At 53.1% G+C, this 25,296-nt stretch overlaps 2 protein-coding genes across 2 annotated transcripts; both read left to right on the forward strand.

Moving 5' to 3' along the window:
• The first annotated feature begins 354 nt into the window (after positions 1–354).
• On the forward strand, positions 355–2,137 carry Jund (JunD proto-oncogene, AP-1 transcription factor subunit). The gene has a single exon (XM_004666022.2). The coding sequence runs from the start codon at positions 465–467 to the stop codon at positions 1,497–1,499; it is 1,035 nt and encodes a 344-aa protein (XP_004666079.1). The 5' UTR covers positions 355–464; the 3' UTR covers positions 1,500–2,137.
• Iqcn (IQ motif containing N) lies at positions 1,515–25,012 on the forward strand. Its single transcript, XM_045142494.1, has 5 exons — positions 1,515–1,755; positions 2,120–2,217; positions 14,643–16,988; positions 17,028–17,990; positions 23,952–25,012. Exons 1-5 carry the CDS (start codon positions 1,515–1,517, stop codon positions 24,933–24,935), a joined length of 4,632 nt encoding a protein of 1,543 aa, XP_044998429.1. The 3' UTR covers positions 24,936–25,012.
• Positions 25,013–25,296: the final 284 nt, after the last annotated feature.

Consider the following 25,296-nt stretch of genomic DNA (forward strand, 5'->3'; position numbering starts at 1 on the left):
CTGGGGAGGGGACCACCGTTCAGCCTCAGCGCTCGGGGACACTGGGGACCCGCGAACTGACCCGACCGGGCCACGCAGCTCCGCCTCCATGACGTCAGCCCACAAGGCAGCGCGCTGTTGTGCCTTGTAGCTCGCGTTGCCGAGGCAACTAGCGGGGCGGGCGGGCGTCAGCGAGCTCGGCCCCGCCTTTATATGCAAATACACGACGTCACCTTCGCCCAATAGCAAGCGGGGGCGGTGAGCTCATCGCGAGGGAGGGGGCCGAGGCTACAAAAGGAGAGAGCGCGGTGCGCGGGCGCAGGACCTGCCGCCGCCAGCGGGAAGGCCGGGCGCAGCGGCCTCGGCCCGGTCGCGCGCGCGCGCAGGGGGCCTGAGCGTATTGGGGGGGCGGCGCGGGGACCTCCCCTGGGAGGTCGCGGCCACTCCCCCGCGCCCCGGGCCGAGCACGGCGGGGGAGGCGGAGGATGGAAACACCCTTCTACGGCGATGAGGCGCTGAGCGGCCTGGGCGGTGTTGGCGGTGCCAGCGGTGGTAGCTTCGCGTCGCCGGGTCGCCTGTTCTCCGGGGCGCCGCCGACGGCGGCGACGGGCAGCATGATGAAGAAGGACGCGCTGACGCTGAGTTTGAGCGAGCAGGTGGCGGCGGCGCTGAAGCCCACGACGGCGCCCCCTCCGGCCCCACTGCGCACGGACGGCGCCCCGGGTGCGGCGCCCTCCGACGGGCTTCTGGCGTCGCCGGACCTGGGGCTGCTGAAGCTGGCGTCTCCGGAGCTGGAGCGCCTCATCATCCAGTCCAACGGGCTGGTCACCACCACGCCGACCAGCACGCAGTTCCTCTACCCCAAGGTGGCGGCCAGCGAGGAGCAGGAGTTCGCCGAGGGCTTCGTCAAGGCCCTGGAGGACTTGCACAAGCAGAATCAGCTGGGCGCGGGGGCCGGCGTGGCCGCGGCGGCCACTGGGGGACCCTCGGCCTCGGCGCCGTCCGCTCCGGGAGAGCTGCCCGCGGCCGCCGGGGCACCCGAAGCTCCCGTCTACGCCAACCTGAGCAGCTACGCGGGCGGCACCGGGACGCCAGGGGGCGCGGCGACCGTCGCCTTCGCCAGCGAGCCCGTGCCTTTCCCGCCGCCGCCGCCCCCGGGGGCACTGGGACCGCCGCCGCGCTTGGCCGCGCTCAAGGACGAGCCCCAGACGGTGCCCGACGTGCCGAGCTTCGGCGACAGCCCGCCACTGTCGCCCATCGACATGGACACACAAGAGCGCATCAAGGCGGAGCGCAAGCGGCTGCGCAATCGCATCGCCGCCTCCAAGTGCCGGAAACGCAAGCTGGAGCGCATCTCGCGCCTGGAGGAAAAGGTGAAGACGCTCAAGAGTCAGAACACCGAGCTGGCGTCCACGGCCAGCCTGCTGCGCGAGCAGGTGGCGCAGCTCAAGCAGAAAGTGCTCAGCCACGTCAACAGCGGCTGCCAGCTGCTGCCCCAGCACCAGGTCCCCGCGTACTGAGCCCGAGTGCGGCGCATGCGCGAAGCCCTCTCCGCGCGAGGGGCGGGGAGGGAGGTTGGCGGGTGGGGGCGCCCGGACTCGGAGGGAGACAGGGGTGCGGCCCACCCGGAGGGCCCCCAGGACTTGGAGGGGGGCGCCCTGGACTCGACAAGCTGGACCCCCGTGCTCCTGGGGGGACCCGAGCGCACGAACCCCGTCCTCGCGCCGCCTCCGCCCCCGCGCGTGTTGCACAAGCCCGTGCCCCGGCAGCCTCTTTGTGCTCCGAGGGGCGCAGCCTCACGCCCTGCCTTTCTCCTTTGCCTTTTTTTTTTTTTTTTCCGTTTGTTTGATTTTGGACTTTGGAAGAGAGAAAAACAGAATGTCCGATTTCACCCTATTTATGTTTCTACTCGGGAACAAACGTTGGTTGTGTGTTGCGTGCGTGTTTCCTAGTGTTGGTTTTTTTTTTTTTTTTTAAGAAATAGGAAGAAGAAAAGACTCCTCCTTTCCCTCGTTCTCGCCCCCCTCATCCCGGCATCTTCCTTCCTCCTGCCCTTTTTGTTCTGCTGGTTTTGTTTTGTTTTGCTATGAGTCCACATTCCTGTTCCTAATCCTTGGTTCGCCCGGTTTTGTGTTTTCAGTAAAATCTCGTTACGCCAGCTCTGCTGTCCGCCTCCTTCTTCCCCTCGGGCCCGGGGTGGGCGTGGCCTGGCCGGCTCCCATCTCCCCCGCGGCGAGGGTGTGGGAGGGGCCTGCACATCTGGCTCGCCGCGAGCGCCATCTAGGCGTCACAGCGGTCTGAGTCCAGATGGGGACCTGGAACACTAGGGCTTTCTTGAATCAGTGTTTGCTGTTAGTAATTTATGTCTCCTGAAAGCGGGGTGGCCCCAGCGTACCTGACCATCTGTGCCCACCAGTGGCTCCACAAGTTGTACATCAACCTCACAGGGTTCGTATACAGTTGGTGCTCAGTGTTAGTTTTATCACTCCTAGTTGGTTGGGAGGAATGCCTAGGCACAGGGATACAAAAGGTACCCCAGGACCGGGAAAGATAATGGTCACTGTGGGATCAAACTACTCCCCTTGTCCATATGAACTTAGAAATCGCAGCTTTGTAAATATCTCCATGAGGGCCCCTTTTCCTCCAAGATCTTAATCTTCCATTTCAATAAAATAGAGCTTGAGCAGTGAATTGAGGTCATAGCCTCTAACAAACTTTTTTTCCCCAGTGTTGGGGATTGAACCCAGCCTTATGCATGCCTGGGGGGGGGGGGGTTGTAACCCAACTGTGGGGTAGTCCACAGTGTCTCTAAGAGACTGCAGGGACTGAGGCCCACACCTCCAGTGTCTTAACTCTAAGCTATATAGGTTCCTTCCTCCCTTCTCTGACTCATGCTGTGAAGGCCTTGAGCTTGGAGCGGTGTCAGCTTGAGTGCCTAAGGTGGTAAGCCCTGCTGGGGAAAACAAGATTCATTGTTGTATACTTGAGTGCAAGAGTGGCCACCGTGTGACCACTGTCCCTTGGCCATGGAAAGAACGAGCTCCCTTTCCACCTCTTGTCCTCTCTTCCTGCTGCCCATTTGGCACAGGACTCTTGTGAGTTGGACACGGTGGCACATGTCTGTCATCCTGGGTTTGGAGGCTGAGGCAAGGAGGATCATGAGTTTCAGGCCAGCCTGACGATACAGAAAGACCTTTTCTCAAAACAACAAAATAACTTTGGAATTTTGGTGCTTAACGTGTAACCTGGCAATACACTAAGGTCAAGCAGAGATTTCAGTAGGGGACTCTAGCCTGAGAAGGGCACTGATGTGGAGGGTGGGGAGCTGTCATATATCTTGGGCCAGGCATCCTCATTGAGTATCCTTGAGTGGCTGTGTGACAGCTGCATCTCTCCCCACTGGCTGGCATCTACCTGTGTGCTGTAAAGTGGGGGTGTCCTTTAGTATTTCTCCATAACCGGGTAATCGGTGCAACCCATTCATAGAGGGAGATCCAGGGAGACCAGAGGACTCTCTCCTACCTCAAGATGGAATCCTGACTTGCTTGCTCCTGATGACTAAGGCAGAGGCCTTGGGGAGGTCAAGGACTGGCGGCCAGGAGACCCTGGCCTTTCAGCATGTAGACACATACTTGGTGCCCAGGCTGTGCTGGCAAGTCCTTGAGGGAGACTTCCAAGATAAAGGGAGAGGTAAACAGGTATGAGACCCCAAGTGAGGAAACCCTTTCTCTTGTCTTCCCTCCTCTCTTTCTCTATAGAGTCTCCTACAGTGCTGGCGTGGAGGCTGGGGCCCCTCTTTTTGAACTTTTTGTTTTGTTTTGTTTTGTTTTTCAAGGTAGAGTCTTGCTGTAGCCCAGGCTGACCTGGAATTTACTATGTAGTCTGAGGCTGACCTTGAATTCACAGAGATCCTCCTACCTTAGCCTCCTGAGTGCTGGGATTAAAGGTATGTGCTACCACACCCAGCACTGGGGCCCCTCTTTGTTGGGGTCAGAGGTACTTTTTCCAAAGTGTAGTGGGTGACATCTGTGATCCTGGTGCTGATGAGGTGGAGACAGGAGGATTCCTGGAGTTTGTTGGCCAGCTAGTCTATCTTAAGTGGTTGGTGAGCTCCATGTTCAGTGAGAGACCCTGTCTGAAAGAATAGGATGGGGAGAAATTAAGGACTCCCCATGATACATGGTCGGGCACCCCTCGGCCAAACACACAACAAAATCCAAGGGTTCTGTGGTAAAGTGCTCGTCTACATGCCCAAGACCTTGTACTCCATCCCCAGCATTCCAGGGAGAAAAAATTCCTTTCCCTTTAGCCTCAGGGCCTTTGCTTAGCTTCTGCCTGACTTGGTGCCTTCCCAGCTGCTCTCTCAGAGCCTCCCAACCTTAGGTCTTTAGTCTGTAAGGACCTATTTCCCCCCTAACGGAACCAAACCCTGGCTAGGCTCCCACAATGTTTTATGTCCTGCTTCACTACCCTGTACCTTCTGGGTTTGTGTTTAGCTTGCCAAGGGGACTCTCCTGGGCACTGCAGTTGGCAACATAGAGCAAAACTTCTGTCAACTGGCACAACATTAAACACCCACCTGTGGTGTGCAGAAGACATGGTGGGGTAGAGGTGATGATCTTGGAGGGAGGCTTGGCACCTCTGCAGACCTGCTCTGGCACTCCCTGGCAGCTACTGAGGGAGGCCAGGACTAGGGGCTTTGGCTGAAGCCTGCTTTGTGGAGGCCAAGGTGTGCCGTCAGCCTTGGCCTTGAGTGGCCAGGGTGACTCATGCTGGGCCTGGCCCAGCCTGAAGAGGCGGCCCAGGACACTGGCCTCAGTCCCCACCCTGTGCCACAAGGCTGTGGTGTATAGCACTTTGGCTCTATTGCCCACTTTTGTGGTCTGCAACAGGGTCTCTATATGGCCCCAATTGGTTTAGAACTCACTATTATTTGTGTCTTGCATGCCCAGGCCAGAGAAAGTTTAAGCATATATATGTCCTCAGCATGTTCCCAAGAATGAAAGATTTGGTGGGGGAGGTCACCTGTGTGCTCAGAACCCTAATTTTCTGCTCAGGAAAAGCAGGCCCATCAGGCCCCCACCCTACCTCTAGCCCTTGCTCTACCTTCTAGAACACTCTTCCTCAACAAGCTGGTATTGATTGGCCGGAACTTGGCTGTGAGTCATAAAGACACCGTGGAACCAGGGTCCCCAGACCTGCCATCAGGGCTGGTGGGTTCAGGTTTGGGGATAGGTGAGTAGGGTCAGAGAGGGCAGGTACTGGGGTGGGGGGCACCAAGGGGATCCTGTCAGCTCCTTTGAAATATTTGAACTACTTTGAGAGGTATGACAGCAACTCAGCTCCTCAGAGAGGAGCTTTGGGGCTCCCAAGCCTTGCTAGTGTGTTGGTCTCACTTGGGCACCAATCCTGATGAGTCTGTTGTCTTATTGGGAGCTTGGGAAAGTGGCCTTAGTTTGTGTAACAGATAGAGAAGCTCAGAGAGATGTTCTTGCTATTTCCCTGAGACCCTTTCAATCTCTGTGTCCTGAGGGGCCCTTTCAGCTCACCCCACACTCTTTTTTTTTTTCTTTTTGTCTCATCCTTTGTACATATTGAACTTTTATTTTTATTTTTTTAAATTATTTATTTATTTATTTATTTATTTATTTGAAAGCGACAGACACAGAAAGACAGATAGAGGGAGAGAGAGAGAATGGGCGCGCCAGGGCTTCCAGCCCCTGCAAACGAACTCCAGACGCGTGCACCCCCTTGTGCATCTGGCTAACGTGGGACCTGGGGAACCGAGCCTCGAACTGGGGTCCTTAGGCTTCACAGGCAAGCGCTTAACCGCTAAGCCATCTCTCCAGCCCTGAACTTTTATTTTTATTTACTTTTTGTTGTTGTTGTTTGTTTTTTTGAGGTAGAATCTCCCTCTAGCCGAAACTGACCTGAAATTCACTATGTAGTTTCAGGGTGGCCTTGAACTCATAGCGATCCTCCTACCTCTGCCTCTGAAGTGCTGGGATTAAAGGCATGCACTACCATGCCTGACCAATAGAGTTGTTTTTTGTTGTTTGTTTGGTTTTTTTTTTTTCATTTTCAAGATAGCGTCTCACTTTAGCCCAAGCTGACCTGTAGCTCACTCTGTAGTTGTAGGCTGTCCTCAAACTCACAGCAATCCTCTTATTTCTGCCTCCCGAGTGCTGGGATTAAAGAAAGGTGTGTATCATTACACCTGGCTCATCCTGATTTTTTTTTTTTTTTTTTAAGGTAGGATTTCACACTAGCCCAGGCTGACTTGGAATTCACTATGTAGTCTTGGACTCAACAGGATCCTTCCACCTCTGCCTCCTGAGTGCTGAGATTAAAGGCATGTGACACTACACCCAGCTTGTTTTTTGTTTTTTTCTTGAGGTAGGGTCTCACTCTAGCTCAGGCTGACCTGGAATTCACTATGTAGTCTCAGGGTGGCCTCCAACTCATGGCGATCCTCCTACCTCTGCCTCTGGAGTGCTGGGATTAAAGGCGTGCGCCACCACACCTGGCTTTTTTTGAAACACTCATTCTGTGGCTCCAAGTGGCCTTGGAATCCTGTTTCAACCTCCTGGAACACACCCAACTCATACTGACTCATATTCTATATCATTTTTTTGTTTATTTTATTTTTTTCGAGGTAGGGTCTCCACTCTAGCCCAGGCTGACCTGGAATTCACTGTGTACTTTCAGGGTGGCCTCATGGTGATCCTCCTACCTCCATCTCCTAAGTGCTGAGATTAAAGGTGTATGCCATGACACCAGGCTTATGTATTATTTATTTGAGAGAAAGAGGTAGAGAGAGAAAATGAGAATGAATGGAACTCCAGACATCATACTGATTCTGTATAATTTTTAAATTTTATTTATTTTTATTTGAGACAGAGAGAGGGAGGGAGAGAAAGAAAGATGAGAGAGAGAATGGGCAAACAAACATATGCACACATGCACAACCTTATGCATCTGGCTTAAGTGGGACCTGGAGAATCTAACCTGGGTCCTTAGGCTTAACAGACATGTGTCTTAACTGCTAGGCCATCTCTCCAGCCCATCATACTGATTAAAAAAAATAGTTTTATTGGTTGGGTGTGGTGGTGCACACCTTTAATCCAAGCACTTGGGAGGCAGAGGTAGAAGGATCACCAGGAGTTCAAGGCCACCCTGTGATTACATAGTGAATTCCAGGATAGTCTGGGCTAGAGCAAGACCCTACCTTGAAAAACAAAACAAACAAACAAAAAACACATATGTACACACATACACACACACACACACACATATAATTTGAGAAAGACAGAGAAGGGTAGGGGGAAAGTATGGGTGCAACAGAGCCTCTTTGTGCTGCAAATGCATTTCAGATGCATGTGGGACTTTGTGCATCTGGCTTTATGTGCATACTAGGGAAACAAACCAGGGTCATCAGCAGACTTTGCAAGCAAGTGCCTTTAGCCACTGAGAAATCTCTCCAGCCCCCTACATACTAATTTTGTTTTATTTTTCGCTCTAGTTCAGGCTGACCTAAAATTCACTATGTAGTACCAGGGTGGCCTCAAACTCATGGCGATCTTCCTACCTCTGCCTTCCAAGTGCTGGGATTAAAGGCGTGGGCCACCACCATAAAATAGTTTTAAATAGTTTTTTGTTTATTTATTTATTTTTTATTTGAGAGTGACAGAGAGAGAGAGAGAGAGAGAGAGGGAGGGAGGGAGGGAGGGGGGGGGGGAGGGAGGGAGGGAGGGAGGGAGGGAGGGAGGGAGGGAGGGAGGGAGAGAGAGAGAATGGGCACGCCAGGGCTTCCAGCCACTGCAAACGAACTCCAGATACATGTTCCACCTTGTGCAACTGGCTTATGTGGGTCCTGGGGAATCAAGCCTCAAACCAGTGTCCTCAGGCTTCACAGGCAAGTGCTTAACCACTGAGCCATCTCTTCAGCCCCATATGCAAAATGATTTTTAAGACAGGGTCTCATACAGCCCAGCATGAACTGATCCTTCTCCCAGACATTGGGACAAGAGGCATGTGCTAACATGCCTGGATACATGTTATTTTATTATTTTATTTGGTTTTCCGAGGTAGGGTCTCTAGCCCAAGCTGACCTGTATCTTACTATGTAGTCTCAGGCTGGTCTTTAATACACAATGATCCTCCTACCTCTGTCTCCCAAATGTTGGGATTAAAGGCATATGCCAGGCTGGAGAGATGGCTTAGTGATTAAGCTTTTGCCTGTGAAGTCTAAGGACTTCAGTTTGAGGCTCCATTTCCCAGGACCCATGTTAGCCAGATGCACAAGGGGGCACACACATCTGGAGTTTGTTTGTAATGGCTGGAGGCCCGGGCAACCCATTCTCTCTCTCTGTATCTGCCTCTTTCTCTCTTTGAAACTCTCAAATAAATAAATAAAAATGAACAAAAAATAATAATACAGGCATGTGCCACCATACCTGACCTAGATAGATTTTTTTTTTTTTTTTTGTGGTAGGGTCTCACTCTAGCTCACATTGACCTGGAATTCACTATGTAGTCTCAGGCTGGCCTTGAAAGCACACTGATCCTCCTACCTCTGCCTCCCAAGTGCTGGGATCAAAGGCGTGCACCACCAAGCCTGGCTTCTAGATAGATTTTTAAAAAAATATTTTATTTTTATTTATTTCTGTTAGAGAGAGAAAGAGGAGAAAGAAAGAGAGAGAGAGAGAGAGAGAGAGAGAGAGAGAGGCAGATAGAGAATGTGTACACCAGGGCCTCTAGCTACTGCAAATAAATTCCAGTTTCGTGTGCCACCTTGTTCATCTGGTTTATGTGAGTACTGGGGAATTGAACCTGGATCCTTTGACTTTGCAGGCAAATACCTTAACCGCTAAGCCATGGGTAGGTTTTTATTCTTTTCTAAGGTGCTAGGATGGAATCCAGGGCGTCTGGCATGTTAGGCTGTACTTTAGCACTGAGCAATGCCCCCAGTCCCATACATGAATTACTGCTTTCCCAGTCTTCAGTGTCTGAGCCCCACTTTTCCTGTGCAATTGTGACTTAAGCATCACCAGATATACTAACAATAGTGTCTTATGAGCACACTAAATGGCCCTGGCCCCTCCTAGCAGGCCTGAGCTCTCATGACTGTTCCGGCGCAGGGGATAGGAGCTCACATTTATACCCCACGCTGCTTTGGTGTTTGAAGCCAGGGGTGTCTTAAGACAAGCACCCACAGTTGTCACTCCAGGGCAAAGGGCACCCCTGGGGCCCACCCTGAAGTTGGGGATTGTAGTCTCTCTGGCCAGCCCTGCTGAAGGGAAATTCAGAAGTTGAAGACTCAGGGATCTAGGCATGGCTCTGCTATGGACCCCCAGTCTGACTGTGGACAGGTAACCCTGTACTTTGAGTCTCAAGTTTCTCCATATGGAGATACCCTTAGGTCTGGCTGGCGGAGTATAAATATGTGGAAAGAATGTGCAGTCACCCGGATTTGACTGTTTTTATTGGGTTGTTTTATCATTTGCTAATTAACACTTGCAGGCCAGCCAGGCATGATGGCTCATGTCTTTAATCCCAGCATTCAGGAGGCAGAGATAGGAGGATCGCTGAGTTTGTGGCCAGCCTAAGACTACAGAGTGAGTTCCAGGTCAGCCTAGGCTAGAGAGATACCCTACCTTGAAAAACCAAAAATAAAAGGGCTGGAGAAATGGCTTAGCAGTTAAGGCACTTGCCAGCAAAGCCTAAGGACCCAGGGTTGATTCTCCAGACCCCATGTAAGCCAGATGCACATGGTGATGCATGTGTCTGGAGTTTGTTTGCAGTAGCTAGAGGTCCTGGCTTGCCCATTCTCTCTCTCCCTCTCTGTCTCAAATAAATAAAAATAAACACTTGGGAGAGTGCTTAAGTGCTTACAGAATGAAGCCAAAAAAAAAAAAAAAAAATCTCTGAACCACAGAACTCTTAGCAGGGTAAATATTCTCTCTAAGGACGATCCTCAGAATATCCGTCTTTATACACATATCCAGCACTCAACATTAAAGTATGTCTTTTTTTTTTTTTTTTTTTTAAGTTAGGGTCTCATTCTAGCTCAGGCTGAGCTGGAATTCACTATGAAGTCTCAGGCTGGCCTCGAACTCACGGCAATCCTCCTACCTCTGCCTCTCAAGTGCTGGGACTAAAGGCATGCACCACCACACCTGGCTATGTCATATACATTTGAGACAGTTTCAATTTGTAGCCCAGGCTGGCCTGGAACTCACTATGTAATTGAAGGTGGCCTCAAACTCATAGTGATTCTCCTGCCTCAGCTTCCCAAATAAGAGGATCACAGACTCAAACTTCCCCCAGGCCCCACCTTAATTCTGTGGATGTCAGGCTCTATGGCACTTTATTTATTTATTTTTATTTTCTGAGGTAGAATCTTGCTCTAGCCCACACTGACCTGGAATTCACTAGTCTCAGGGTGGCCTTGAACTCATGGTGGCCATCATTCTATCTCTGCCTCCTGAGTGCTGGGACTAAAGGTGTGTGCCACCACACTTGCCTCTGAGATGCTTTCTTGAGAGCCTCAGCCATCCCTGATGAGCAGCTTTTTTTTTTTTAAATTTTTATTAGCATTTTCCATGGTTATAAAAAAAATCCCATGTTAATTCCCTCCCTCCCCCCCACACTTTCTCCTTTGAAATTCTATTCTCCATCATATTACCTCCCCATCACAATCATTGTACTTACATATATACAATCTCAACCTATTAAGTACCCTCCTCCCTTCCTTTCTCTTCCCTTTATGCCTCCTTTTTAACTTACTGGCCTCTGCTACTAAGTATTTTAGCAGCTTTTTTTTTTAATTTAATTTTATTTTTTCTCAGTTTTTTAAAACATTTTCCATGGTTATAAAAAATATCCCATGGTAATACCCTCCCTCCCCCCTTTTCCCCTTTGAAATTCCATTCTCCATCATATCCCCTCCCCATCTCAATAAGTCTTTTTATAAGTCTTTATAAGTCTTTTTATAAGTCTTTTTATAAAACCTAAGGATCTAGGTTCAATTCCCCAGGATCCATATAAATCAGATGCAAAAGGAGGCATGTACATCTGGAGTTCGTCCGCAGGTGCCTGTGGTGCCCAAATGTCATGATCTTTCCCTCCTCTTATGATGGTCTTGTGTAGGTAGTGTCAGGCACTATGAGGTCATGGATATCCAGGCCATTTTGGTCTGGGGGGAACATGTTGTAAGGAGTCCTGCCCTTCCTTTGGCTCTTACATTCTTTCTGCCACCTCTTCTGCATTAGACCCTGAGCCTTGGAAGGTGTGATCGAGATGTTACTCGGTACTCTAGTCACTTCTTTCCAGCACCATGATACCTTCTGAGTTGTCCCGAGGTCACAACCACCTGACGAGTGGCTTTTGAGGAGTTTTGGGCTTTTACTCTTCTAGAAAGTGAAGTGGGGAGGGGTGCTGGGAGATGGCTCATCAGCTATAAGGAACTGGCTTTCAGAGCCCAATAGCCAAGGTTCAATTACCCAGCCACCAACATAAAACTGACCACAAAAGTGACACAAATGTGTGATACTGCATTTGTAGTGGCAAGAGGCCCTGGCATGCAAACACACACATGCATCATACAAATAAATAAAACAAGGTGATAGCCATCTTCCAGCACACCTCTTTCTGTGTCTCCGGAGTCCCTCTTTCTCCCCTTCATGGTCAGTTCCAGGCGCTGTGTCCACAAATTCAAATAATAGCTGGGCATGGTGGCACATGCCATTAATCACAGCACTCAGGAGGCAGAGGTGGTAGGATCACCGTAAGTTTGAGGCCACCCTGAGACTACATAGTCTCAGTCTCAGATCAGCCTGGCTAGAGTGAGTCCATACCTTGAAAACAAAATGGGGGGATGGCTGGAGGCACTTGCCTGCAAAACCTAAGGATCTAGGTTCAATTCCCCAGGATCCATATAAATCAGATGCAAAAGGAGGCATGTACATCTGGAGTTCGTCCGCAGGTGCCTGTGGTGCCCATTCTTTTTCACTCTCCCCCTCTTTCTCTCTCTCATGTAAATAAATAAAATTAAATATATTAAAAGATAAACAAAAAATATGGATAATGAAATAAGACCCCTGACACATTTTTTTCCTGTGGCCTTTTCTTTCCTTGAGATTTCAATGGTGGTGGGTTTTTGTTTTTCTTTTCATTTTCACTATTCTTTTCCTGTTTCTTTCTTTCTTTTTTTTTTTTTTTTTTGCTGTGCTGGTGACCCACCCGACACATTCTTTCTTACATGGATCTTGAGGACAGACCAGACCACAGCATAGCTGTTGAGTGTTAGGATGAAGAATTGAAGGTCACCTCCTATTCCAAGCTGTCTTCTGATACTGCACCTACCTCTGTTGCTGCTCATCTAACTCTATGATCTTCCAAGGTAAGGAAGAGTGTGGGCCAATATTCTAGCTCATCCAGGCTTAGAGGAGCTTTGACACACAAGCCTGACACACTTGAGGTTATACACCGGGCAGCTAGACATTGCTCCAGCTCTGTCCACTCTCTATCTCAGTGCTCCAGCTATCTCTCACTCTCTTTCTTAGTCTCTCTCTGCCTGTCACACACACACACACACACACACACACACACACACACACACAGTATTCCAGGTCTCCTCACACTCACAGTACTTCCCCTCTTTCTCTCTCAGGGCTCCAGCTCTCTCTCTCACAGTGCTCCAGCTCTCTCCTCTCTCTCACATTACTCCAGGTCACCCCTCTCTCTCACCGTGCTCCACCTTTCTCCTCTCTCTCACAATGTTCCAGCTTTCTCCTATCTCTCACAGTGCCCCACCTCTCTCCTCTCTCTCACCTTGCTCCAGGTCTTCCCTCTCTCTCACAGTACTCCAGCTCTCTTCTCTCTCTCTCACAGTCCTTTAGCTTTCTCCTCTCTCTCTCACATTGCTCCAGCTCTCCCCTCTATCGCACAGTCCTCCAGCTCTCTCCTCTCTCTCACATTACAGCAGGTCTCCCCTCTCTGTCACAGTGCTCCAGCTCTCTCTCACACACTCGTTATTCCAGGTCTCCCCTCTCGCTCATGGTGCTCCAACTCTTCCCCTCTCTCTCACATTGCTCCAGGTCTTCCCTCTCTCGTACAGTACTCCAGCTCTACCTTTTCTCTCACGGTGCTCCATCTCTCTCCTCTATCTCACAGTCCTCCAACTCTATCCTCTATCTCACAGTCCTCCAGATCTCTCCTCTCTCTCACATTGCTCCAGCTCTCCCCTCTCTCACACAGTCCTCCAGCTCTCTCCTCTCTCACACACTACTCCAGCTCTCTTCTGTCTCTCACGGTACTCTGGCTCTCTCCTTGCTCTCACTGTACCCCAGCTCTTCCCTCTCTCTCACAGTATTCCAGCTCACCCCTCTCTCTCACAGTGCTCCAGCTCTCTTCTCTCTCTCACAGTGCTCCAGCTCTCTCCTCTCTCTCTCACTGCTCCAGTGCTTTCCTCTGTCTCTCAGTTCTCCAGCTCTCCCCTCTCTCTCAATGTGCCAGCTCTCTTCTCTCACACAGTGCTCCAGTTCTCTCCTGTGTCTCATACAACTCCAGCTCTCTCCTCTCATAGTGCTCCAGGTCTCTCCACTCTCACAGTGTGGGGTGGTTTGATTCACATGTCCCCCATAAACTTAGGTGTTCTGAATGTTAGGTCCCATCTGATGGAGATTTGGGAATTAACGCCTCCTGGAGGGAGCGTATTGTTGGGTGCGTGCTTGTGTGTATTATAGCCAGTTTCTCCAAGCCAGTGTTTGGCACACTCTCCTGTTGCTATTGTCCACCTTATGTTGGCCAGGGGGTGATGTCCACCCTCTGCTCATGCCATCATTTTCCCCTGCCATCGTGGAGCTTCCCTCAAGCCTGTAAACCAAAATAAACCTCTTTTTCCCACAAGCTGCTCTTGGTTGGGTGATTTCCACCAGCAATGTGAACCTGACTGCAACACAGTGCTCCAGCTCTCTCCTCTCTCCCATAGTGCTCCAGCTCTCTCCTCGCTTTGACAGTGCTCTGGCTCTCTCCTCGCTCTCATAGTTCTTCAGTTCTCTCTCACACATTACTCCAGCTCTCTCCTCTCTCATACAGTGCTCCAGCTCTCTCCTCTCTGTCAAAATGTTCCAGTTCTGTCTTTCCATACAGTGCTCCAGCCCTCTTCTCTCTCAGTACTCCAGTTCTCTCCTCTCTTTCAAACTGCTCCTGTTCTCTCCTCTCTCACAATGCTCCAGCTCTTTCCTTTGTCTCACAGTGCTATAGATCTCTCCTCTTTCACAGTGTTTTTACTCTCTGTCTCAGTACTGCTGAAAGCCACATATCTCTTGCTTTTTCTTCTGTGCTCTGTGTTAGTAACCTGTGTCCCACCTATGATCTATTATGGTATCCATCTATGCCACACACCCACCACCTATCTTCACATCTGTCCACACATATTTCACCCATCCACCCATTCATGAACCAGTTCACTCACACACCCATCCTTCAATTCACCTACCCATCCACTCTTCCATCCATGCAGCCACCCACCTACCTACCCACCCTACCTCCTGTCCACCCACTTACCTGTCAATCCTCCGTTCATTCCGCCCTCCCTCCACACACCCTCTGGTTTCCTCACCTTCTTATCTCTGGTCCTTGTCACCCTCTACTCACAGGCACTGCCTTTCTGCTCAGACACCAAGAAGATGCGGCCAATGCAGCCTGTAACAGCACTCCAGCTCACAAGGCCACTTTCACCAAGCAGCCCAAGCCTCCCCCAGTCTCTGCCTGCTCCTAGTCTCCAAGAAAAAGAGGTACGAGAGCCCCCTCAGTCCCAGCCCCAGCCCAAGCCCCAGCATGCGTCCAACCTCCCAAGGCAGCAGGGTCAGGGGCAGGCCCCGCAGCGCATCCCCCGCCTGCGGGCCGTGGTGGAGAGCCAGGCTTTCAAGAACATCCTGGTGGACGAGATGGACATAATGTTCTCTCAAGCAGCAACCCTCATCCAAGCAAACTGGAGGGGCTACCAGCTCCGGCAGAAGCTTGTTTCCCAGATGATGGCAGCCAAGGCTATCCAGGAGGCCTGGAGGCGGTTCAGCACCCGCCGCTTGCTGCACTCCAGCAAGCTAGGAGCTAAGAAAGTGAGCAAGGATGAGGGGGATATCCCCTACCATCCACCCCAGCAGGTGCGCTTCCACTACCCAGAGGACCATCCTGCTCTGAGCCCGCCTGTCATGGTGAACAAGAAGACCCAGTTCCCTTCCAGGGACAATCTGACTTTGTCACAACCCCTGGCAACCCCTGGAGGTGCAGAGCCTGGTATGCAGACTCCATGTGGCCATGGAACTGCTGGCGTGGTCTTTCTTCCACCGCAGACTATGGCCACCAGACTCCCGTGTCCCATGAATCTACGTCCAAAGCACCAGCCGTGCCTGATTACCAAAACCGTGAGGAGTCCCTGCTGCAGCACACACTTGGAGGGGGACAAGGTGAAAAGCAAACACGTGACTTGCAGAGTCACCAAACCAGGGTCCCCGGAGTCAACAACCTCCATAAAGTATGACCTGTCAAACCTTGGGCCCCTAAAGAACCAGACGCAGGTCCACATTGAAGCAGTCATCAAAGCTCCACCCCTCTCATGTCCAGTCACCAAGACATCACCCAAGATGCATCCGGGGGTTTCAACTCTCAAGTCCCCAGCTCCGATGTCCACAGAACCCAAAGCTTCACCCCAGGCATGTCCCTCATCCATCACACCAGTCATGAGGAACCTACCACAGACCTGTGCAGTGCGCCCAATGATGACCAAGGCCCCTGTTCACATGTACCCGACCTCTTCACTCACCAGCACCACACCTCAGGTGCGTCCAGCAGGCACCGTGGCCAGGGGTGTGCCCCAGGGGTGCCTGCTGGCTTCTTCTGTCAAGGCCTCACCACATCCAGTGGCTCCCATGAGCAGGAGCCCACCACAGACTAGCACTGGGCCCGGGACAACAAAGACATCACCCCAGACACGTCCAGTGATAAGAAACCCCATTGGACCACAGATGTGTCCAACAACCACTTCATCCAAGACTTCCTCCCAGACAAGCCCAACGGCCAAGCTCTCACCCCAGATGCGTCTGGCAGCCATGATAACCAAGACTCCAGCCCAGATCCGCTCAGTGGCTGCTGTCCTCAGGACCTTCTGTATGGTCCCTCCGGTGGTCAATAATTTCAAGGCTCCACCCCAGACTCCAGTCGCTGGGGTTCCCAATACCTCGTCCCAGGCACGCTTGAATACCACAAGGGCCAAGGTCACAGTGAATGCCAAACAAACAACTGGTATAGCGAAGGCCTTCTCCCAGTCATACTTGGCCAAGGGGAAGAGCAGGTGTGCTCCCCAATCACATCTAGGTTTGGGGGCTCCTTACCCTCCTCCAAAGAAGACTCCATTGGAAGCTGAAATCAAGCCTGCCCCCTCAAAGCTAATGATGAAGGAAAGAGCACCTAAGACTCACACAGCCATGGGGATGACCAGGGCTCTATCATGGACAAGAGTTGCAGAGGACAGAACTAAGCCCCCAGGTCAGACCCACCACCAGGCGGAAGTCATTAAGGTCCGGTCCAAAGTGTACACGCCTGTAGAGACACCTGTTACTCTGTCCCCGGCCCAGATGGCTATACCCTCGACCAAGACTTTATCCAATGCCCAGACTCCCACCAGGCAAACCAGAGTCCAGCCCCATTTGGCCACACACCCCTCTCGAGCTCCATCCCATCCACCCTCGGGCGTTGCTGATGTGACTGTGGCCTTGCCCAAGGGACACCTGGCGACAGGTCCACCCTCTACCATGCTTCAGCCCCAACTGGCCACTTGTGTGACAAAGGGTTCATCCCAGATCCGTCCACCTGCCAAGCAGAGCAGCATTCCATCCCAGGCCCGTCAGGCCACGTGCCCTAAGAAGGCCACATCTCAGGGCTATCCACCTACGAAGCTGGGCAAAGCCCCATCCCTGGCCCATCTCCTCACGTGTCTGACCAAAGTCTCCTCTCAAGGCCACATTCCCATAGGGCTGACAAAGGCCCACTCTCAGGCCCAGATGGTCCCAGAAACGGCTAAGTGCCTCTTCACCGCCCATGCCCCCGCTGACCTCAGCAGCAAGACCCAGTCGCAACCACTTCTGACTGGTTCCAAGGCTTCTGTCCAGTTCTGGCAGCACTTTGGTTCCCTGGACACTGGGTCCCAAGCAAAGCCAGAGGACAAACGGATGGCCCAGTTCCAGCTGCACAGCCGCACACAAACTAAGACCACACAGGATCCATGCTCAGTGGCCATGGATACCCAAGGCATGCTGGTCCCCTTGCTGACTTCTGCTGGACATCCCACATGCAATGCAGAATCCTGGGGCGATGGTGTGCCGTCACAGATGCCCCCACCACCGCCACCAATGCCCAGCCAGACGATGTCCTGCCAGGATGACGTGGTCATATCTCAGATAGCGTCTCTGTGTGCAGAGGCACTTGCTGCACTGGGCTCCCAGGAGGACCTCCGAGCCTTGCTGGTCAAGGCTCTCTCTCAGGGTGAAGTCCGAGCTGCTGTGAGCCAAGCTCTATCAAGGGAGGTCCTGGGAGCCACTGTGGTGAAGACCCTGCCTCAAAGCATGCTGGGCATGGCCCTGATTAAGGCATTATCTTGGGGGGAACTGGGTGTCACGCTGTCTCGGGCTCTGTCCCGGGGGGAACTGAGGACAGAACTCCCCAAGTCTGTGCAAAGTCGGCTGGCTGAGGTGCTCTGCAAAGCCCTGAGTGGCGAGGAGCAGGCAGCCCTCAGCCAGGCTCTCTGCCAAGGAGAGCTCGGGGCTGTCTTCAGCCAGTCCCTATCCCAGGTGGCTCAGAGAACAGGCACCATGCTCCCCAAGGCCACCTCGAAATCAGCAGCAAGCAGCATGATCATGGCATCTACCCCAGTGGAGGTGAACTGCAGGGGGCACCTGGCGGTGGAGTGGGGACCTGCACTGGGCTCTGTAAAACCGCCGTCCAGCAAGGTCAGGCCACCTTGGGATGGCTTTGCCATGGGCCCATACACCAGGGCTCTGCAGGGGGCGGGGGATGGGGCCACATTGGAGGGATTACCCTGCTCGCCACGGTCCCCAGTGAGCACCTCTTGGCTTAGAGGGTTGTGCACCAGCACAGACCAGTGTCCCTTCATCATGGACCTGGACTCTATGCTCCCTTGGGAGATGGGAAGGCTATTCTACTGTGACCCATGTCCAACCCCAAGGCCTTGTAAACCAGAAACAGATGACAGCCATCCCCATTTGCCCAAGCCGACCCCCTGTCAGTCAATTCCCAGCCCAGGGCAGCCACTTGTTGCCAATGGCGTAGGCCCGAGTACCAGCCAGCCACCAGTGACCAACAGCACAGTCCCCAATTCCCACCAGTCACCCGTGGCCAGTAGGGTGTCCTCTCGTCCGTGGACATCGTCTCGGGAGGGTAGCATGGCATCGGGGAAGTTTCTAGGCAGTGTGGGTAGGGGGCAGCCTCTTGCATCCCAGAGACCTTCATCCACTTGTCGGGGTGACGTTTGTCGATGTCAGAGCTCAGGGCTCAATAGGGCATCTTCCTGTCGCTGTCACCCCTCAGTGGTCAAGAGTCCTAACCAGCTACCCAGGACCACTGAAGAGAAGGTGAAGAGGACTCTGTCCTCAAGCCACAAACAGGCCTGTCTAAGTGCCAGAGAGATGATGGGTAAAGTGAGCACAAGTCCACCCAAAGCCACCATGCTGAGGCAGGCACAGCAGACATGGGAAGATGGCAGCCCATCACAAGTGTCCCCAGACATTAGACTACAAGTCATTCCCAGCAAGTCGAGTCCCAGACAGGACAGGAATGCAGCCCCTGGGTCTGTCAAAGCCCCATCCCGCTCCCCAGAACCAGCCACCCGCCATCATGTGTCCCTTCTCGATGAGTTGCTGGCCACTTTGCCGCAGCATCCAAGAAACGTGTTGGCTAAAAGCTTTCCCTGTCGCTCTATGACCCATGATAGTAACTCTCAGAGCTCCCAACTAAGTGACAGCTCTGTCAGTCTTTCCACCCTGTCCACATCCAGCGTAGGGATTTCAGAATTGCCAGAAGGTTCCCAGGAGGTCAGCTTGCATGAGGATCATCAGCTGGGATCACTGCTATCCAGGGAGGTGGAGGAAAGGCCCCTAGAGCTGGCACATAATGACAAGGAAGAGCAATCTAGCTTTCTTCATGTGCCCTCCTGTGTCCAGCCACAGTCCCTGCAGCTCACATCCATTCTGTGCCACAGTACCATGGCCAACCGCCTGTCTCTGAGCATTTCCTGGGACTCAGAAAACTGGTCAGACCACAGCTCCCAAGATCTGATCAAGAGGCCATGTCGGGACCTGGTCCCACCAAGTCATGCCTCACCAAGGCTCAGGAAGAGTTTGTCATTGGATGCTGTGATACCAACCATTGACCAGCAGTCTGTAGGGGCCTCTCAGCAGGATTCCACCTTATCTCAGCCCATGCCCACCAATGGGAGAGCCCCAAGCCCCAATCAGCCTTCTGAGGCCAGTACAAAGTCCCCGCCCCTAAGCCAACCATTAGAGGCCGTGCAATTGAGTACAAGCCCATCCCAGCCTATAGTTACCAGTACTGTGACTCCAGGCCTGACCCAGCCATCTGTGGTCTCAGGGGTGCCACCAGACCTGGTGCAGCCATCCATCGTCACTGGGGAATCTCCAAGCTTGACCCAGCCACCTGTGGTCGTTGGGGTGCCATCAAGCCTTACCCAGCCATCCATGGCCTCTGGGGTACCATGGAGCCTGACCCATCCATTGGTGGCCACTAGGGTGTCACCAAGTCTAGCCCAGCCATCTGTGGTCACTGGGGTACCACCAAGCTTACACCAGCCATTTATTTACTATGGGGGGTCCCCAAACCTTGGCCAACCACTTATGTACTCTGAAGGGCCCCCAAACGTTGTCCAACCATTTGCATACTATAGGGAATCCTCAAACTTTACCCAACTATCAACCATTAATAGAGTGGCCACCAGCCAGCACCCAGTGAACACTGGGGTGTCTTCAAGCCTAGTCCAGCCATCTGTGGCCAGTAGAAGTTCCCCAAGCATAGCCCAGTTACCTGCCACCACAACATTAGCACCAAACCTAATCCTGCCATTAGGGATCAGTGGAAAAGCTCCCATTTCCACTCTCCCATCCATAGCTGTTGTGGGGAACTCCCAACCAACCCAGACAGCCGCAACTGGGGCAGCCATTATCTCAGCTCATCAGTCTAGGGGGCATGGGCTGGAGCCCATGAAAAGTCAACTACATGAGACCACAGGGTTATCTCCCAGCCTATGTCAGTCATCTGTGGCCAAAGGGATGTCCCTAGGTGTAAGTCAGCCATCTTTGGCCACTGGGATGTCTCCAGGCCTAGGCCAGCCATCTTTGGCCACTGGGATATTCCCAGGAGGACTAGGTCAGCCACCTTTGGCCACTGGGGTGTCCACAGGCCTAGGTCAGCCATCTTTGGCTCCCTGGATGTCCCCAGGCCTAAGCCAGCCATCTTTGGCCACTGGGGTGTTCACAGGTCTATGTCAGCCACCTTTGGCCACTGGGGTGTCCCCAGGTCAATGTCAGCCATCTTTGGCTCCTGGGATGTCCCCAGGCCTAGGTCAGCCATCTTTGGCCACTGGGGTATCCCCAGGCCTAGGTCAGCCTCCCTTTGCCATGGGGGTACCCCCAGGCCTAGGTCAGCCATCTTTAGATGCAAGGGTATCCCCAAGCTTGACTCAGAAACCTACGGCTACTGAGGTGTCCACAAGCCTGGTATGCCCAAGCTTGGCTGGGCCATCTATAGCCACTGGTGTATCTCCAAACTTTTTCCAGCCATTTATGTCCTATGGGGTATCTACAAACTTTGCCCAACCCTCTGTGTCCCATGACGTGTCTCCAAATCTGGTCCAGCCTTCTGTGGTCACTATTATGTCACCAAACCTGACTCGTGCATCTATGGCCCCAGGTCTAGACCAGCCCTCTTTGACTAGAGGCATGGCCCCCAGCCTAGTTCCTTCATTTCTGTCTCCAGGGATATACCCTAGACCTGCCCAGCCTTCTGTGAATACCCTGGGATCCCTCAGCCTGTTGCCACCAACTGTGGTATATGGGGTGGATCATAGCATGAACCCGTCAGCTCTAGGCTCCTTGGTGGGCAGCCTGCAGGGTCCAAACACTAATGAAATGGATGCCATTCAGGAACCCCCCTCCATCCTCAGTCCAGGTGGACCACCTGAGATGACCAAAGTGGGTCAATCATCTCTGGGCTCCCAGGGGGGTCCAGTTGATGACCCTCTGATAGTGACCAGCAGTGTATCAGCCCCCCAGGGCTCTCTTGGTCTCCCTGTGTCACCCTCTGTTAGCAGAAGGCCTCCAGTTCCACTAGCTCATTCCCACCCCACTTTCTACCAGGTTTCTGTGGACCCCGAAAAGGCCCTGGGAGCCAGTGTACCATGTCAGACTTGGTTCAAGGGCATAGCCACAGGCACACCCCAGGGGCCTGTGGCTGCTGGAATGTTCCTAAGCATGTGTCAGGGGCAGGCCCCATCCAGCCTCACTGCGGGCATACCCTGGAGAAACGTGGCCACATCTGTGAGTCAAAGTCCAGGTCAAGTGACCAATAGCCTGGCCTCCTCAGCATCTTGGAGGGTAGAGGCAGGTGGCCCTTGGCCTCATGACCAGGCTTCCATGATCACAGGTATGAGCCAGAGCCTTTGTCCACCTGCAGTCCCCAGCATGCTAGGTGGGGGCCCATGTGAGTTCTTCATAAGCCAGGTGAGCCCTGGTGTCCCCCAGACTTGCATCCCTCTTCCAGTCACACTAGACCCCCAGATTCACTCTGTGGCCACCATGGTTCCTCCCAGTTACCCATATGTAGGTATGGTCCCTGGGATGGGTGCTGTTGGGGGTGGCAGCTTTGTGCCAGGTTCCATAGATAATAGGGTATCTTTGGCCATGGCCTTTAAGCCTGCAACTGGGAATGTGGCTCTTGGTCTCCCTCAAGGGTCTGTGATCAGGGGTGTGGGACAAAACCTTCCCCCAGGGCCTGTGGTACATGAGGTGGCCCAGAAAGTCTCCCCAGAGTCCACGGTAGATGGCATGGCCCAGAGTGTCTCCCCAGAGTCCACAGTGGATGGCATGGCCCAGAGTGTCTCCCCAGAGTCCACAGTGGATGGCATGGCCCAGAGTGTCTCCCCAGAGTCCACGGTGAATGGCATGGCCCAGAGTGTCTCCCCAGAGTCCACGGTGGATGGCATGGCCCAGAGTCTGGTGCCCAGTTACACACAAGTGGCCAATAATAGTAGGAAGAAGTCAGGCCTGGCTCTAGGACCCTTGGCCAGCTCTACAACAACCATGACCCCAGTTTCTGTGGCTCAAGAGGCAGGTCCAAGCACAGCTCTTGGTTCTGTGGAGGGTAGTGTGGCTCCGGGGTCCACACTGATAGTAGGAATCAGCCCACATCCTTACCCTGGAGGAAGGACTGGGGAGGGCTCCCCAGTTCCTGGACTCCACGCTGGCAGCCTGGCACAGGCTCACCCACAGGCCATGAAACCTGGTAGTACAGCACAGAGCCTATACCACATGCCCTTGGTTATGAACAGAGCCTTGCAAGCCAGCCAAGATCCTGGGACAGTGACCTTTGGGACACTAGACCAGCAGGCCTCACTGAAGCCAGAACAAGCAGATGAGACCAAGTCCCTAGACTACATCAAGTCTGAGGTCCCTGAGGTCACCCAAAGGAGGTATGACAATCTCATGGAAACTGATATGGATCCTGAATATGTACCCGTGGTGACTGAGATCTTCCCCACAGGCCAAATGCCACTCAGGGAGGAAGCTCCCAGCAAAGCTAGTGGCACCACCCCGGTCCCTTTATGGGCTCCAAGTTCAAGCAGACCTTCCATAGCTGATGATACCACCTCAGTTCTGCCCTTACCATCAGCCATCAGCAAGGTCCCTTCCTATTCCCACCCTGCTGATAAGGTCCCTAGTGCACAAACGAGCTCTGTGAGGGACAGGACAATGACTCAGGCCCTGGATACTGAGGGACACTTGGTTCCCTTCCCTGAGTCTGTCACTCATGCTGAACCCAAGAATGGCTTTCTGGGGACAGTGCCTTCTGATGTAGTGTCAGTCCCCCCACAGCTGGTCACAGGGAGCACTGCATCTACAGGTTCCATAGCCAGTGTGAATAACCCTAGTCTTCCCCAGAGTTTAGGGATGACTAGCATGGTGTCACACGTCCAATCATCTGTGTCGCTGTCTCAAAACATAGCTTCAAGTCACCCCCAGACAAAAGCTGTCCTCAACTCGTCTCAGAAACTCTCCTCTAGTAGCTTATCCCAGAGTGACCACCATGAACCCCTCACTCATAAAAAGTCATACAGATCCACTGATAGTAGCATTGTTTTAGAACTTCTAGAAGGCCCTATGGATAGACTGTTGCCCTATGATGCACAGAGGAAATTGTCTGGGGCCCCAGTGGGTGGTCAAAAGTGGTCCACCCCAGGAATGCCATCAGTGACAAGCATAACACCCATTATCCAATCTTGTGATGTGGCACATGATAGGAGTGGACGGAAGTTGTCTATAGGAGTCCGAAGGGTGTCTCTGGGCTATGAGTCTTCCCCAAGTGGCTCCCGGAGGCTTCTTCGTAATCAGAGCTCCTGTGATGCCCTGCACACTGTCCAGCATGGGTCGTCCCTGACCCCCACTGTACCTCAGGGCCCAGAGATCCCCAAAACTGAAAATGATGGAGGATCTCCAAATGCCATTTTACCCCATGGCCAGACCCTCCATCATGTAACCACCCCTGATGCTGGCTATGATGAGGGGTCCTCAAACCCCACTGTACCCCAGAGCTGGGACCCCCATCATATCATAAGTTCTGAAAGTGGTTATGACGGGGGATCCCCAGCCCCCACTGTACCCCAGGGCCCTGTAGACACCATGGCTGGTTGCCAGTTGTGGAACCTGGCCTCTCCCAGTGTAGCAGTCAAACCCACAGACTGCAGTGAGATGCTTCCCAGCATGTGGTATCCAACCAGGGTCCCCAGACCATGGGACCCTATGGGAAATGTGGCTGTGTTGGACCGCAAGCCATCGGGGGAGTTGCTGGTTTCAATGAAGGCCATGAACAGCATCTTTGTACAGGCCGTGGTAACCATCCAAGCATGCACGCGTGGCTACCTAGTACGCCGAACCATCAAGGTGTGGCATCAGTGGGCCATCATCATCCAAGCCACATGGCGTGGCTACCGAGTGAGGAAGAACCTGGCACAGCTCTTCAGAGCCACCACAATCATCCAGGCTGCTTGGCGGGGCTACTGTGCCCGCCGAGATCGGGCCTGCCAAGTACTGCTCCCCACGGCATGGCCAGAACAGGGCAATGGAGCCAGGAAGACCTCCTACCGCCGCAGTTTACAAGGGATAGAGAGAAGGCCAGGCTCCAACCACTGCTGCTTCCTCTCCTGTCAGCCTGAGGTCTGCAATTTCTGCCAGTCTCTGAGTCCCCAGCTGAAGAGTCCTAGTGTGGTGATGCTCATGGGCTCCCGGCCCCGCACCTGCCACGTGTGTGGTCACACGCTGTCCACACGGGTGGTGCAAGGCGTAGGCCAGGGTATATCTGGTGGGACTGGATCAAGATGGGCCTCAGCATCCCAGAGGGGTTCCCTGTGTCCCCAGAAGAACCAAGCGGCCACGGCTATCCAGTCCGCCTGGAGGGGTTTCAAGACCCGCAGGCAGCTGAGTCGGCAGCAGTCTGCTGCCAAGGTGGTCCAGGCCAACTGGAGGGGACATTACACGCGCAGCTGCCTTACCACAGATGCACTGTTGGGATCGGGTAGCCCATGGGACAGATCCAGGGATGCCTCACGACATAGTGTGCAGTCACAGTCCTTGCACTGGCCTGGTGTTTAGGATCCTGGCTGTGGGCAGGGAGACATGATGATGGCTGTGTGGCACTGAGTCTCACAATAAAGCCCTCTATTGCCTGATGCTTGGGTCTGGTGTTATGAGTTAAAGGGTGGCTTCTTGGGCATGGTGGGAAGGACAAGAAGGATTCTAGAACTTCACCGAGGCAAAGGGCCCCAAGGATTCCAGTTCCCACAGTGTATGCCCAGGACTTATAACCAGGATTAGGGAACCCTGTTTTTCCTGGGAGTCACAGGCCACCAAGGTAGACTCACTTGGGCCATACAACTAGCAGAGACACATTCAGTCACCTCTACGTGATAGCTGTGCCCAGTGTTTCTAAAAACTTGTGTCTTGTTGGGCTTGG

Source organism: Jaculus jaculus, chromosome 1 (assembly GCF_020740685.1).
Source record: "Jaculus jaculus isolate mJacJac1 chromosome 1, mJacJac1.mat.Y.cur, whole genome shotgun sequence".
NCBI lineage: Eukaryota > Metazoa > Chordata > Mammalia > Rodentia > Dipodidae > Jaculus > Jaculus jaculus.

Bases quoted from the DNA above. Each gene is read 5' to 3' on its own strand.
- Iqcn (XM_045142494.1), top strand. From the start codon at position 1,515: ATGCGCGAAGCCCTCTCCGCGCGAGGGGCGGGGAGGGAGGTTGGCGGG. The intron at 2,218-14,642 runs GTGTGGGAGGGG...CTCTACTCACAG, and splicing joins CCATCTCCCCCGCGGCGAGG to GCACTGCCTTTCTGCTCAGA. The intron at 17,991-23,951 runs GTCAGGCCACCT...ACTGTACCCCAG, and splicing joins TAAAACCGCCGTCCAGCAAG to GGCCCTGTAGACACCATGGC.
- Jund (XM_004666022.2), top strand. From the start codon at position 465: ATGGAAACACCCTTCTACGGCGATGAGGCGCTGAGCGGCCTGGGCGGT.